The sequence below is a fragment of the Corvus hawaiiensis genome, chromosome 13 (genome assembly GCF_020740725.1).
Source record: "Corvus hawaiiensis isolate bCorHaw1 chromosome 13, bCorHaw1.pri.cur, whole genome shotgun sequence".
Lineage (NCBI taxonomy): Eukaryota > Metazoa > Chordata > Aves > Passeriformes > Corvidae > Corvus > Corvus hawaiiensis.
Window position 1 is genome coordinate 19634331 of NC_063225.1, and position 14789 is coordinate 19649119.

At 42.1% G+C, this 14789-nt stretch overlaps 1 protein-coding gene across 7 annotated transcripts in view; it reads right to left on the minus strand.

The window, feature by feature from the left end:
• Positions 1-14789, minus strand: part of PEAK1 (pseudopodium enriched atypical kinase 1) — a 110193-nt gene that overhangs the window by 27322 nt on the left and 68082 nt on the right. For all 7 annotated transcript variants that reach the window (XM_048317416.1, XM_048317419.1, XM_048317413.1 and 4 more), the window contains one exon: positions 5334-8596. In XM_048317416.1, the coding sequence (XP_048173373.1) occupies positions 5334-8491 (3158 nt within the window). In that variant the 5' untranslated portion in view covers positions 8492-8596. The remainder of the gene's footprint in view (positions 1-5333; positions 8597-14789) is intronic.

The window sequence follows — 14789 nt, forward strand, 5'->3', positions numbered from 1 at the left end:
AAGAAGCTGAGATTATGTGAAGCAAAAAAACTTGCCATAAAAATGATTGTCCTTCAGACAACACCCCACTGAATTCAAGACCCGTCATTCACGTGTGCACAGGCTCAAAACTGTTTAAAAAGTGTTATTTTTTCTGCAGGGACAAATGCCTCTAAATCTTTCCTTCAGGCTCTCCTCCTCCACAGTTTCTGGAGGATAGCCAGAAGATGATGCGGTCTAACTTGCCTGGGTCTTTTGGGAACAGTAGGAACCAGAAAGCTGCCTGCGTAGCGTGTTAATTTTGGTGAGGACACTGGAATCACAGCTCTTGTGTGACCTGTGTTCTCCTCTATTCAGAGCACGCCTGCTCAATTAGAGTGATTAATAAACAGCAATGAATATGAGGGAGATAAAGTGGAATGCTTATAAGAAGTGATTGTGAGAGTGTATTCCTGAATTAAGGTCAGATCCAGAGGTCAAGGTAAGGGAACAGAGTTCTGTGCAAGACAACACATAATCCCAGTGGCAGGAATCAGTGACAGAAACAGAGAAAAGCTAATGTGGCCTTAGAGCCAGCAGAGACTGTGATCTCCTCCCTGAGTGGACATCAGCAGCAATCAATGGCAGCTGTATAGTTGGAGATGACAAGGAAGATGACTTCGTACACACACAAACCGACTGTGTCATTTGTAGCTATATTAGTTTCAAAGACAGCGCTTTGAGATGCCCTCAGGCCCTGTACTTTTAAGCTAATAAAGCCAATATAAAGCCTAAACTGACTGAATAATGCTTGAGGAAAAATGCAGAGGTTAATGGAAGGAGGAAGGTCAGAGGCCATCTCACCCAGGAACTTCTCCTCAGAACACAGACCACTTTATTCCTGCAAAACACTCAGCAGAGACAGCCAGTGCCCAGGTTTCAGTCAGAGGGCACTATGGATACAGAAAACATTCCAATGGCTCCTGCAGTTCAGTCCCTCCTCACCACCACAAATAGTCACTGAAGAGGAAAGTGAAACAAACTTCTCAAATGACAACCTGAAACAACTAAGCCGTGACGTTCATTCCTAATGCTCATTATTGAGAAGCTGGCTTAGTCCTGAAGCATGAGAATTTTATTTTTTTTTTTTAGATCTTGTATAATGCGATGTTTGCACGGATAACAGGAGTACACTTGATAATCCAGTAAAGACATCCTGCTAAGCTCTTTAGTGTCACTGAAACTCAATGACAATGAGTTTCACAGATTAACTGTGCATTATAAAGAATGCATTTTTCTTTATCCATTTTAAGTTCTCAGTCTTTCCATTTTACAGACTGTATTAGAGGAGTTAAGAACAATAATACATGATTTACCATTTCTTAATCTAAATTTATAAAATAATAAATGGTAAAGTCCCTTCTACTTGGATCTTTTACAGTGCTTGGTGTTTACAAGTTCTCACATAAAATGGTACCAAACTTATTGCTTAATGCACATGCAGAATTTCCAAATCTGTTAGAATTGGAAAATGGTCTAGAGAAATATCTCAGAAGTTTTTAATTGATGAAATGGTAGAAGATAGCTTGTTAATACTTTTAAAAGCACTGCTAAGCACTGCTGAGTAAGGTAGATAAAGCTTGCTGATACCTAGATTAAAAAAACCCTAACATGGATTTGACAAGAAGGGAGAATTGATCTACTTTAACTTTTCCAGGAGAATTTCTCCTATTTCAGTAGACTTGCTCAAGCAAGAAATTTCTTTTCATCTATAACATCCTTGAATTCTCATCAATTTACTTGGGCTGTCCCTAAAAGGTTTTGGATTCACGTGAGAACCACACCCCAAGAGTTATATCAGAAGCCCTACAAACTTGGAAGGACTTTGTTTTAAACAGAGCCCTACTGTGATTTGACAGATTTTGTTATCTTCCCAAGCAGTTTCTGAAGCAGCTGTGGAATCTGCAGGACTGGATCAGTGACAATGTGAAAGTGGAATGTGGCGGTGGTGGTTATTCCTGCCTGTCTCTGGATGAAATCCTGATCTTAATGTATGGCTACATTTTTGAAGAACAGTGATTCCCATTGTTTCTACTGAGTGATCTGTCACAACATTCATATTCCTCTATACAGAGCTCAGATCTATCAATTATGAGCTGAAATGCTTTTGCAAAAATTAACACAATCTTAGGAATTAGATTGGTAATCACAAATTTAGCTATGAAGAAAGGCTTCCTTATCTGAACCAGAACAAAATAAATATACAGACCTCACTACCTGAAGGAAGTATTTCAGGAAAAACAGAGTTTTATCTTCACTTCGTCCAAGACTGGCCCAGAGATCCCATAAAGGAAAGTTATGGCTGACTTGCAGCTGTGAAAGGAAACTCTTGAGTTTAAACTGTAACTGAAATGGAGATGGCTGTACCCAGATCAGATTAGTTCAGCTCTGATGTGCTTTATGAAGACAGCCAAGGAAGCAGCAGGACATTGTACCGCACTTTGCTTTTAGGAAATGTCTCAATCTAACAAGTTGCTGCTGGGTATGAGCAGTGATGTCTCAATGAAGGAGAGGAGAAGCCTTTATCTTGTGAAACTCCAGCAGCAACGCTCTGATCTCTAAGATAACAAAGCCTCTGAAGGATCTTTTTATTCAACTTGTGATGAGTGGATTGGATTGCACACTGTGCTGTACCACGTTCATCAGTTACAGTGACTCAGGCCAGAAATATCATGTTATCTTTTGGTCAATTTTAGGTTTTGCCTCAGAACAACTGCTGCTTCATGAACTACAGGTGTTCTCATTCTAATTAATGATAAAGCTGACATGACTGCTGATTTTTAGCAAAATTTAATCTATCTACAAATTTTTGGTAAATTTATCATTATTTGGTAGCTCCTTTTGAACCAGCATATGTGCATCTTGCCATCAAACAGAAACAATCACACTGAGAAATCAAAACCAAGTTCCTTTGTATAATAGAGAGATAATTTTCAGCTTTCCGAAAAACTGGCTATTTTGCAAGTGCTGTTCAAAGGGAAAACTGACCTTTCTAGTGATAACTTGAAATACCTTCAGCTGTTTCGTGGTTGTGTTATCAATCTTTAGCAGCTTTGTAATCCACTGCAAAGTAAGGAAACACTGTATGTTCATTTAATTTGCTTTCAAGACCCCCCAGTAATCTGACATTTTTAAAGCTTATCTTATTTTCCAGGTCATCAGTTTGTTTTTTCAGAGAGCTTGCTTTCTTGGCATTCTGAGTCAGAGAAGTGTCCCATTCACTGATTCTATCTTCAGGTCTTCCATTCTCCTCTAAGCCTCTGCAGGCTTAGAACATTCTAAACATCTTCTTCATGCACATATTTTAGCCTGAATTACAGCTAACTTTGTATTAATACCTGGAGGGTTAACACAAAACAAGCATAGCTTCTCATGAGTCATTTTTGCTTATGCAAAAATGGAATTTGGAAATCCTGATTCTCACCCACCAGGATATTAAAAACAAAAGCCAAACCCCTTAAACAAGAATAAAAACCCCTTCAATTTTGTGGTACTATAAGGTTTCACTTGGTCTCTTTAACAACATTAAAAAATATTTTAAAACCCCAAATAACTCAAGGCACCAGGAATATAAGAACTGAAACATAAAGCTACCCACTGCCTAGTGCTCCCACAACTCAGCACCTCCGTGTAATTTCTTTGAAATTTGTAGAAACCAGGGAACAATATTGTCAGAAGAAATTCTAATTCTAACATTTGGAAAATCCCAATTTTCACTGGGGAAAATTCTGAGATACGGCTTTAACCAATATCATTGTGACTTGAAGAAAACTAAAGAGTAAACATGCTTTTCGGAATAAGTGAATGAGAGAACAGTGACCCATTGCCTTCAAAAGGAAGGGCAGAAGGTATCCCAGTCGCAGTGCAAGAACAGGACACGTTCCAACAGCACCATCTCCAGGGCAGTGCAAGAATCCCTGACAGGCTGCTCCTGCCCTCTCACCACCCGGAGAAGCAGCTGCTCCTTCCTGCCCCAGCCCCTGTCACATCAGCCAGCTGATGTGGCTGAACAATGACTGCGAAGTTCTTTCGCACTTGGATCTCTGCCCTGGTCTGGTTCACCAGAGCACAGGAACTGTCTTGCCAGCACAAGAGCAGGGCACTAGAACAAGAGAATCTCCTGATGGCACTGTAACCAACCTCACCTTCTTCAGCTTCCCCTGGAGACAGGACAAAAAACTAGGCTCCTGTAAAGGGGGTTGAGAGCACAAACTCCTGCAATCCTTTAACCTGCCCTCTAAAGGTAGCTACTTCTCACCAATTAATTTAGGGTAAATCTAGAGAGACTGCACTCCTATCAAGGGTTATTCTAGCACTTTTCTTGTATAGACAATGGAGAAAGAAAACCAAGTTGTTTTACTTTAGGACAAGTGGCAGTCTGTTTATGGTGACGTCTAACTATGCTCACACAGAGATTTCTATTAGCTTAAAACTGTTTTAGCTAAAAAACACTGCAGTTTTCTTGTACAGAATATAGAGAAAGAAAACCAAAAAACACTGCCATGATGCATTTTCTGGGGCTCACACTTCACAAAATTTTCAATTTCCTACCATTAGGTTGTTGTTATAATTAATTAAATAATTCAAGTTTGAGGCTACTTTGGAATTGGTATGTGTAATAATATTGGAAGACAAATTCTAACACATCCACAGCTGTGGTCAGCAGACAGGGAATTTAACTGTGCCCACGTTACTGACTTCAACTGATGCGACCAGCTCTGCTGGATCCAATACTGTCAGGGGACAAAGCACAGTCACTGCCAAAGGCCTTGCAAGACAGAGATAAGACTATTGTATAGGTACTCTAATTCTGCGATTACTTTTTTACAAGGTTTATTTTGGGAGTGCTGCAGTGATGTTGCAGTGTGGTTAATTAGCATTTGTCATATTCTTAGGCATGTGAGGTAAAAGTTAGCATAGCACCTTCCATGAGTCACAGATCTTTTAATTTCTGTTGTACTTCTCAATAGTTGCCTTCTATTTCTGCTGAGAAATTCTGAAGTTTCCCATAACATAAAAACACTTTCTTAAAGTAGAAATTCAGGAGAATGGATCTGATTCAATGGAACATGGCTATTGTGACATATTCTGGAAGACAAACTCTAAACATCAGGTACTGCTTCTAGTAAATGTTTTACATCTTTTCTGATATCTAACATAACAGAACAATTTTAAAATACGCTTTAAGTTACCTAAAAGAAATGTACTTTGAAAAAATTGCTTTAATGTAATAAAACTCCTTAGTCTCTCCCTTTTCAGCAGCATATACAGGACGGTTTGCAACTGAGTAAGTGACTAAAAAAGCTGAGTGGTACCTGGGGATTTTCTTGGGAGCCTGAGGTGGTGAGGAATGGCTCACTGTGTTCTGTTCCGAGCTCTCTGGAGGCTTTTCCTGTGTTTCTCCCTTGTCTTTCACCAGTGCCTCTGCAATAGCAGACTCCACCCCACCCTTGAGTGGGAGCTCAGCCTTTGGCTCCGCTTGTGCTGGTTCACATCTGTACATGAAAACGATTGACGGCTTCTCGCTGGAGTCCGACTTAGCCTCGCTGAACCAGTGGTGCCGCTGGACTGGAGGAGGGGGGAGCATGTGTATAACAGTTCCATCCAGACCCACCAACTTCCCTTTCTCCCTGTCTTTCTCTCTTTCTTCCTCATCGTCAGCTTTCCTGCGTCGGAAGAAGCTCTTGAACGATATCCAGCGTTTGGGTTTCGCATCGGGACGCCGTCCCTCCGAGTGCAGGATGGACTCGGCCTCTGTCGACCTGGTGGGGCTGTTGGGTTTGGTCCAATTGCTGAAATGCCTTTGCAGCAAGTTGCTGGCATGGTAGGGAGAGGAGGTGGAGCGTGGAGGGGGGAATGGCGGTGCCTGCTCTGCCTGGGGACTCGTGGCACTCGGGGTGGCTCGTGCTGGCTTTGGAGAGGGAGTGGCAGCTGCCTGTGAAAGTGGATCTTTCTGCATTTTAATGGCTGTGTTTTCCGTCTTGGAGGACTCCACTTCAGGCTGTGACGTAAACAGAGATTTGGGTCGTACCAAGGTGCTTTTAGTAGCATCTCCCTCAGGGGGTAAGGAATACAGTTCTTCTACACTACAGGACTTGGGAGCAGACTGAGGTGTTTCTGGAGGAGACTGTGGAGGCTGGATAGAAGCCACAATCTGTGAGAGCACCGTGCTTGCGTTCTCTCTGCCGCCGCTGCTGCCAACAGAACCCTCCGGGGTTACATCTGGTTTTGCTGCAGGCTCTTGCATTGCCTTTTGAACTCTGGATGGGGAGCTGTGGTCAGCACTGTGACTCCTCTGTGGGGATATCTGGCTTTTACTGAGGCAGCTGTTGAACTCTTGGACTTTTTGAGCCACAGAGCCCAGCCTGCACTCGGAGCTATTGGCCACCCCCTTCGCTTGGGACAACTCAGTGGGTTTGCTGCCTATGGCTTCAGTCGCTTTACTTTCAGTTTCGATTTCTTCATAGGTATGGCTTATCACACTTGTAGTTTTATCTTTGATGGACAGCTCCCCACTGGTCCCTAGAAAACTTTTATAGATTGCCAGGTTATCATACGCATTTGGATTGATTACAATAGGAACTTTAATAGCATTTTTAGAACTCTTAGCATAAGTGGGCTCATCATGAATGATAATAGGAAAAGGTGGCATGCCAGCATTGTTGTAACTGTTGAATTTTATCTCAGATAAATTAGGAGACTTAACTGGGATAGTTTTCGAGGAAATGTTTGTAGCTGTAGGTGAAGTAGGAGCTGACTTGTGGCTTGTCTTCCTGGGAGGAACAGAAGGTCCTGAGCTGTTTCCAATCAGTTCCACCTTAGGTATCTTCTGTCTTGGACTAGTACTAGAAGTCCACACTTCTTGGTATCTGATTGCACTGGATTTTTTCAGGTTAGCATGTACACGTACAGGTGATGCTGCAGAAGATGCAATAGGTGTGCCTGGGGTTACTGGTGAGCTTGGGTTAGAAGATGCCTTTTTGGTTTCTGAGGTTTCAGTCTGATTCTCTTTACATTCACTGGTCATGGCAGCTGATACATCCACTACGGTGTATGGCTTGCACACTGGTTGTTCCATATTCACCACCCTGTAAGGTTTAGCTTGCTCCTCCACAGGCACCAAATTAATAGTTACGGCTTGACCAGCAACATCTGAAGAACTTTTATTCTCCGGCGTATCAGTCTGCACAGCAATTTTGCCATCCTTCTCCTCCAGGCGAAGCGCAAGGACTGCCTTGTGAGTTTCCAGACCTTTCAGAGCATTTCTGGGTGCTTTTGGCACATCCTTCACTTGTTGATTGTCACAAAGACTTTCATATTCTGGTTCAATCACTTTGAGGTCCTGAGGAGTGCTAGGAGATAACCCTCCATTACAGAGCTTCTGGGAAGAACTGCTGGTTGTCCCAGAACGAGACTCTTCTGTCAGAGAAGAATCAGGAGATGTAGAATCAGAGGATACCATGCTCTGCATGCTCTCTTGCCCATAAAGAATCACAGTCTCTTCCCCGTAACCATTTAAAATTTCATCATAACTGTCGTCATAATCCACTGCACAGATCCGCTGGAGAGACTTGTTCCGAAGGGGCACAGTATTCCATTTTTTGTCAACACAGAACGGAACAGGAGACAGGGTGTTAGCTCTGAAATTAGCAAAGCGAGGTTGGCCCCTCATGCGGATTTCCATTGCTAACAACTCTTCATCACTTTCATCCCAGCTCTCATGCTCTTCCTGCATGCTGCCAAAAAACGTGTCATCCTCACTCTCATCTCCACTAGAGAACTCTGGATAACAGAAACGTCCACCTTCATTACTTATGACTTCAGTGCTTCCACTCAGAATAACATGCTTACTCTGTGAATCCTTCATTCCACCCACCATGCAGCTCGGAGGGATCTTCCTTTCTAATGATCTTTTGTAACAATTATTTATCCTTCCCAAGAAGGTTTCTCTTGAGTTTGTTTCATTTCCAGTGAGCTGAGGTGTGGTATCCAAACCTGCAATCTCCTTCAAAACTTCTGTCAGTCCATTATTATTGTTATTTGGTATCTTACCCACGCCCTCGCTGTTGCCATAAGGCCTAGGAACATGGCTGTAACCTTCGATCTCCTCCTCGTTATTATTGTTCAGTGGTTTTTTGTTCAAGACTGCCTTGTTCCGGTTCCACCCCGCAGGCAGGGGTTTGTTCTCGCACTGATCCAGCATGGTGAGCTCGCCACACAGCCCCTGCCCATCTGCCACCATCATGGTGGGTTTCACAGCTATCGTGGGCTTCTTGGCCACAGGTGGGCGGAAGCTGCCGGTGTTTCTCCCACGCTGGCTGTTACTTTGGTTCGCATTGGGTTTCAGGTTTCCATGCGAGAGGGGCTTTTTTTCCGACACCGGGGGTAACTGGTGCAAGCTCTTGGGCTTGAAGCAGTTCTTACATTCACCGGGTTTCCAGACGTGCTCAGTGAAAGTGTTGCAAGCAGACATTTTCCCAGAGCTCGATGCCGTGCTGCTCAGTGCATGGTAAGAGTCTCATCCATGTGGTTCCACTCTGTTCACATAGTATGGACACTTCTTTGAGCAGTGATCATGCTGGAAGAACACAAAACAGAAAGAGGATGAGAATGGGGAAAAATCTGCTTGATCATTATATTTTCCACACTAGGGACAACTTGGAAGGAGCAAGTAGCCTTTTGCTGACATCTTCACTTTTTTATATAAATTTACGAAACTATGTAACTGAAATGCAAACCCAAATTGCCAGTATCATTCTTCTCATAAAGAATTAAAACTTTGGCAGCTAAGTCCTATGTTACTGAAAGCAGAGAGAGGGAAAAATGGCAATGACTGAGAATTTAGAGTAATTCTCTTGACTAGTTCAGGACCATTGACCTTTAATTTTGTCCAATAAAACAAATGCAGGAAGAGGATATAAACTCAAAGATTACTGCACATTATGTTTTCACCGTAACTACTCAAACATGAGACAGAAAAGTAAGAGTATGTTTACTCTCCTAAATGCAATTGAGATAATTTGTTTTAGCTTTGAATGTGAACAAGCTGAGCTTAAGTGAGAAAATATGTTCAAGCAATTCCAAACTCTGCCATTTTAGCACTTTTTCCATCAGAGTCAAATGATAACTGGAGAGATATTTTGGCTGAACAGATAGGCTGTTCTGATGCCCTGGAAAAGCCAGATAAAAATACAGTGGAAATCTTTCTAGAAAGTCATTGTTTTTTCTCCTTTTGCTTACCACAGCGGCAATAAACCATTCTGATATACTCAAAACAAAGCTAAGGATTTTTAGTCCCTGATTTGTTTCACATGTAGCTTTCCTACCTAACCCCTCCAGAAATAACAACTGAAGAAGAACTGAAAATCTCTTTCGAAGTGAATCTTTTTATTTCCTGAAACAATCAGCCTTAAGTAAAAATCAAACACGAATCTGCTGTGCTTTATAGTCACTGGAGTATCCAGGATTTGAGAGTTTCATGAATTAATGCCTGAAGATTTTAAACCTCCTGAGCCAAATCCGCAAGTCTGTTCTCTTCGTCACTGTTGCATAACTCAAATTATCGGAGACATTTTACTGAGGTGAAAGAATCTCTATGTCCACTGCTACTTCTGTAAACAGAGGCACTGGAAATCAGTAATTTTCAATTCTTACAGGCCTTGGGGTGCAAATATCCTTGCTGCTCACCCAGGTACACGGCGAGGGCATTGATGACCCTGTGCAGGTACAGATGCAGCTCCCCACAGAGCCCGTGGTGGGAGCTCAGCAGCAGGGAGGCTGTGCTGGAATTCACAGGCACCACTGGCTTTCATCAGTGTGGCGAACAACAGGATCATTCGGAGAGCTGACACCAGGAGGGGTTTGTCAGTCTCCTCACGTCCCACTCTGTGTTTTGGCAAGGGCTGTCCTGTGCTGGCAAACCAACAGAGCAATCCCGATCCAACAGCAGATGGGGCTGAAGCCTAACTCTATTAGTGTCTTCAGACACAGCCGTGCTACCAGGGCTATCAGATTTCATATGCTGACTAAATATGTTTCCAGACAAAGCTTTTTGCCAAAAAGCCACTGCCAAAAGCTTTCTCTGTATGACTTAAGAGATAGAAAGTCTGCCAGACTGAGATCTGCCCAAACTTTTAGACTTTGTTTTACATATACAGAGTAAAATGCCTTTGTATGTTTCTTGATCTCTCTCATGATTTGTTGCTTCAACACTTTACAAGGCCATACACTGTAAGCAGAAAAATTACATTAAGAAATAGTTCTCCTAAAGCCAGAGAAAGAGCATGTACAAGAATTTTATACTCTGGTTAGCTCCCTCTTTTCATGTGTTTAACAAATAAAAGGAGTAAAGTTACATTAATGGGAATCTAAATTAAATGCTTTCTTAGAAAATGTATTTCTCCATCACATAAAAGCTCTGAACAACCAATTTAAACAAAAGGGTTAGTGCTTGTGTGTGGGTTTTAAGATTTACCCATGTGATCTTATTTCTCTGAAATTGCATAAGCTGCACTTGCTCTAGAATCCCATCACAAGGCAGGCAGCTTTATGGTGTTCCAGGTTAAGCACTTTCTGCTAGGAACAGGGGAGCACTGAGAAAGCTCTGCACTGCCTGCCTTCCTGTGGCTACATCCTGATGTGTCACCACTGGCTGTGTCACAACACACTGTTCACTCTCCTTTGCTCTGACACTGATGCTGACACTTCCTCTAAGCCAAAGGAGGGTTACACTCAACATGAGAATGGGAACTACAGGAAACTCAGCAGAACCACAGTTCTCCAGTGGGAGTCACAAATACAGCTCTGTACTTGATCCTAAAACACTCCCTGCCATGTAGCAGCAGTGCTGCCTGCAGCAATTTACCTTAACAGTCACACACCTGGTGATTGTGGAAATGCAGATGTGGAACCTGTACACAGAATATATGTAAGCCATGTGTAGTTATTTTAGCTCTTTTGGTCTCCAGTAGCCAATAAAACTGGTTTGAACACAGCCTTGATCCCTAGGATGATTTGTGACAGTCTGGAACAGAAGAGTCACTGACTTCCTGGGTCTGTGAACCCCAGCTGGGTTTCCAACTGGCTCGGGCACAGCAGGACAAGCAGTTCCTGTCGCCTGCCCTGAAACTGCCTGCAGCTGCACCACAGAGGAAACAACCACCTTCCAACAAGAGGAAATGGATCTTAAGGAAACAACCCAAACAATTCCAACACTGTGCTACTTTTGTACTTTGAAATCAGAAGCACTCCTACGCTATTTCAAATTAAACCCACAGTGACCTTTATATATCGAAGCAAGCATTTGCGTTCTAAAAAAAAAAGTCAGTTTCTTCCTTGCTGTACAACTAAAAGCAATCTTTCTGCTGCTTTCCTCTCCTTTAAAAAAGAAAATTTACTTTTTCAACTACAGATTCCCTATTATGAGTGGTAATTATGGTGAGAGTGATTAGGAGTGATAAGAGAAATGAAATCTTTCAGTAGGCTGTTGCTCCCATGGCTGTCACCAGCAGCTGCAGCATGGCAGAGGGCAGCAGAGGCCATCGAAGGGACTGAAAATGCACACAGATACAAGAAGAAAATCACCCTGACATTGTTCGTTGCTGGATTCCTACACTATTTCCAAAACAAAGCAGGGCAACGAGAGACCCAGGCAGTCACACCTCAGATCCCTTCAGCTGCAAGTGACCAAGTATCTTTTCTTCCCTAACTTCCCTGCTTCCACTGATGTTCCATGTACTTGCTAAGGAACAGGAATGTGCTCCCTGAAGAGCTCCTGGCTCTTCTGAAATGAGTAGTTCAGATGACAAAACTTATTTGAAGACACTCAATCTACGCAAAAGCAAGGCAATGACAACTGCAGATGTTACTTACAAAACAGCATTAGACTTGTAAAGAAAGTATTAATAGCAAATCCGTAACATCAACAGTCTGCGTTTCATTCCTGTATCTCAAAGCCTTTTATGTAAGTTGATAAACAGAACTATTGACAATTTATACAGGGAACCACTGCAGTGCTGTGACGTTAAGGAACTAAAATTCACTCAGTGAGTCAGTGTCAGGAGCAAGAACAGACAGACAACTTCTGCTCCCAACAGCAGATCGTGATACTTCATTCACTAAATGGTTGAATCAGCACAGATAATTTATCAGCCTTAAAGGCCAAATCATCCTTTGTGTATATGAGACTAATGCTCCTCATTCCAGCAGGTACACAACTGTGCACAGGAGGGCTCAGCCTGGCCCTGGTTGAGTTGGTATCAAGCAGTCAGGAAGGCAAAAGCATATTTTAGTTTTTGGATCAGAGGGAGAAGATGACAGATTCGGAGCTGCAGTGCAAAGATGAAGCAGAGATCAACTGAGATACCCTCATGTCAGGGAGCTTGCACAGCAATGCAGAAGTGTTTCTCTGGCTCTTTTATTTGTTGACATCATCTTTGCTGAGTGCATGAAGATAGTAATAAACATGCATTTCAGGCATTTTGCCTTTGTTCTAGGTAATTTCAGGCTGGCAGGTCTCCTTTGGATGCATGCTGGCTGAATCACAATGAAGGCCTTCTCCAGTACTACTTTATACTAAAATAATCCAATTAAAAGGAACTTAATTGGTGTGCAACATTCCCTACAATCTCAACATTTTAAAAATGAATAGTCTTGGTAAGTACCAGATGGTGACATGCACTAATTAATCAGGCCTGCTCAATGAACGAGCATATGAAAATGAATGCACCTATTAGACATGTGTTTGCAATGCTGTGTGCTGCGGAAAACTCCCCCCACTGAAAAGCTGGGATTTTCCTGAGCTGGTAACCAGCACCCTCTGGTCTTTTCTGGGATCACCACGTCCTGACACAGGTTTCCTTTGGTTTGTCCTCCTCCAGGGAAAAGCCGTTTACCTTTAGTGCTGCTGTCCCTGACAACAGGATTGCGATTTTTATGCTGCTGGATAAACTGCATTGATCAGCCTTCTTCGGCACCAGTCCAATCAAGTGCTGCTGCACAACCACAAGCCTCTTGCCACTGCCAGGCATGTCCTCAGACTGAAAAAATCAGCAGTGGGAATCCAACCTGGGTTTCCTATACAGGAGTGCCCAAAGGCCACAAAACCACCACGGCTTTGTGGTTTGTCCGAACCACTTACAGGCATCTGGACAGTCACTGATCATCATAAACGATAGTACACATCTCCCATAGCAGGGAGAAAGTGATGTTATTCTTTGCCAGTATTTGATTTCTGTTTCTTTTAAATTTTAAAGTAATCATAAACATTTTCACAGACTGTTTTAAAAACTGAGACTCATGCAGGTCCTGCTTGGGTGGCAATGGGCTGTGGAAATGCTCCCAGAGAGTGTCAAGCACTCACTTCACTCATGGTATGCCAGGAAAACCCATGAAACTAAAGAATAGCAAGCAGCATTATGGATTGGCACAACTTTATTCCCAAAGTGAAGGATATTTGCTAAATATCAGCTCATTGCAGTACCAAGCCAGAGCTCTGACTCTGGCAGAGTGCACAGATGGACATTTCCATAAATGCTGGGCATTATCACTTTTGTTAAAAAAGAAAAGTTTTATCTTGCTGTAGATAGGGTTATTTTTCCTGTTTTAATGTCTCACACTGTATTTTTTCTCCTTTAAAAAGAGTTCAAATGACATAAATATTTCATAATACTAAGTAAGGGAAGGAAACCTTTAAATGTGGGCTTTTTTCTTCACTAAAACTTGCAAGGATAAAAAATAATAGAAATAACCAACAAACTGGAGCATAAATCTGCCCAGGGCTAGACAATCTGTGATGCTTTAGAAGAAAACAGGCATTTCTTTGCAATTTACCTAACCCAAAGAGATAATGCCACAGAGCAAGGAAAAGGCAAGGAATATCCTCGGGATCTGCCCAGGTAATCTGAATAGATTCTACATCATCACACAGGGAACACACGAAGCTGTAATGAGGCCAAGCTCTGCCCTTTGGTGCTGGGGCCCAACGGGCCAGCCAAGGCAGGTGTTTGAACTCTTTTGAGTCCCAGTAATAAGAATTCTTGACATTCTTAACTGGAGAATTTTTTTCCTTTTGGGGAAAAAAAAAAAGTCATCATTTAGCATTAACAACATTTTAAATTTATAAGGTCCATTTAGACATGTATAAATTCTTATAATAATGATCACTCAGACAAGGCTGTACAGTATCTTCTTTAGGAATACTTTTTTATTTACATGGAAAACGAATTTTTATTTTTTACTTTATGAAAAGTGAGGTAAGCCAGACTATAAATTGTTTGCTTTCTAAAAATGGCTGTACAAGATTCTAAGACCTAGCAGCAAATTAAGGGTAAGCGTATCAGCTGACAGGAAAAAGCACAATAATAATAATTTCAAAAAAATATCCTCAATTCCAGTGCATTTCAGTTTCTCCCAACTCTATTTAAGGAAAATGATGAAAATTAAGCCCTTCACAGCATCTTAAAAGTGCACCTGTATGACTATCTCTTGACCAATCTAATTATCTTCGATTTACCCTTCCGGGGCTCACTTGAAATTCTGCCCTTTGATCTTTTTTTTCCTTTTCTTTAAGCACATGCAAACACTCATGTGGAGCAGAATGAACTTTACCAAACCTCTCCAGAATGTGCTCACAACACACAAAAAAGCAATTACCTGAGAAACATTATAGTGCTTTTATAGTCAGAAACCTGGTTAACAGTTGGGGTTATCCTTCTGCTGAGCACAGCTTGAGAAGGAAAAGAGTGTGGATCATCACTGGATTGTGGAGTCCA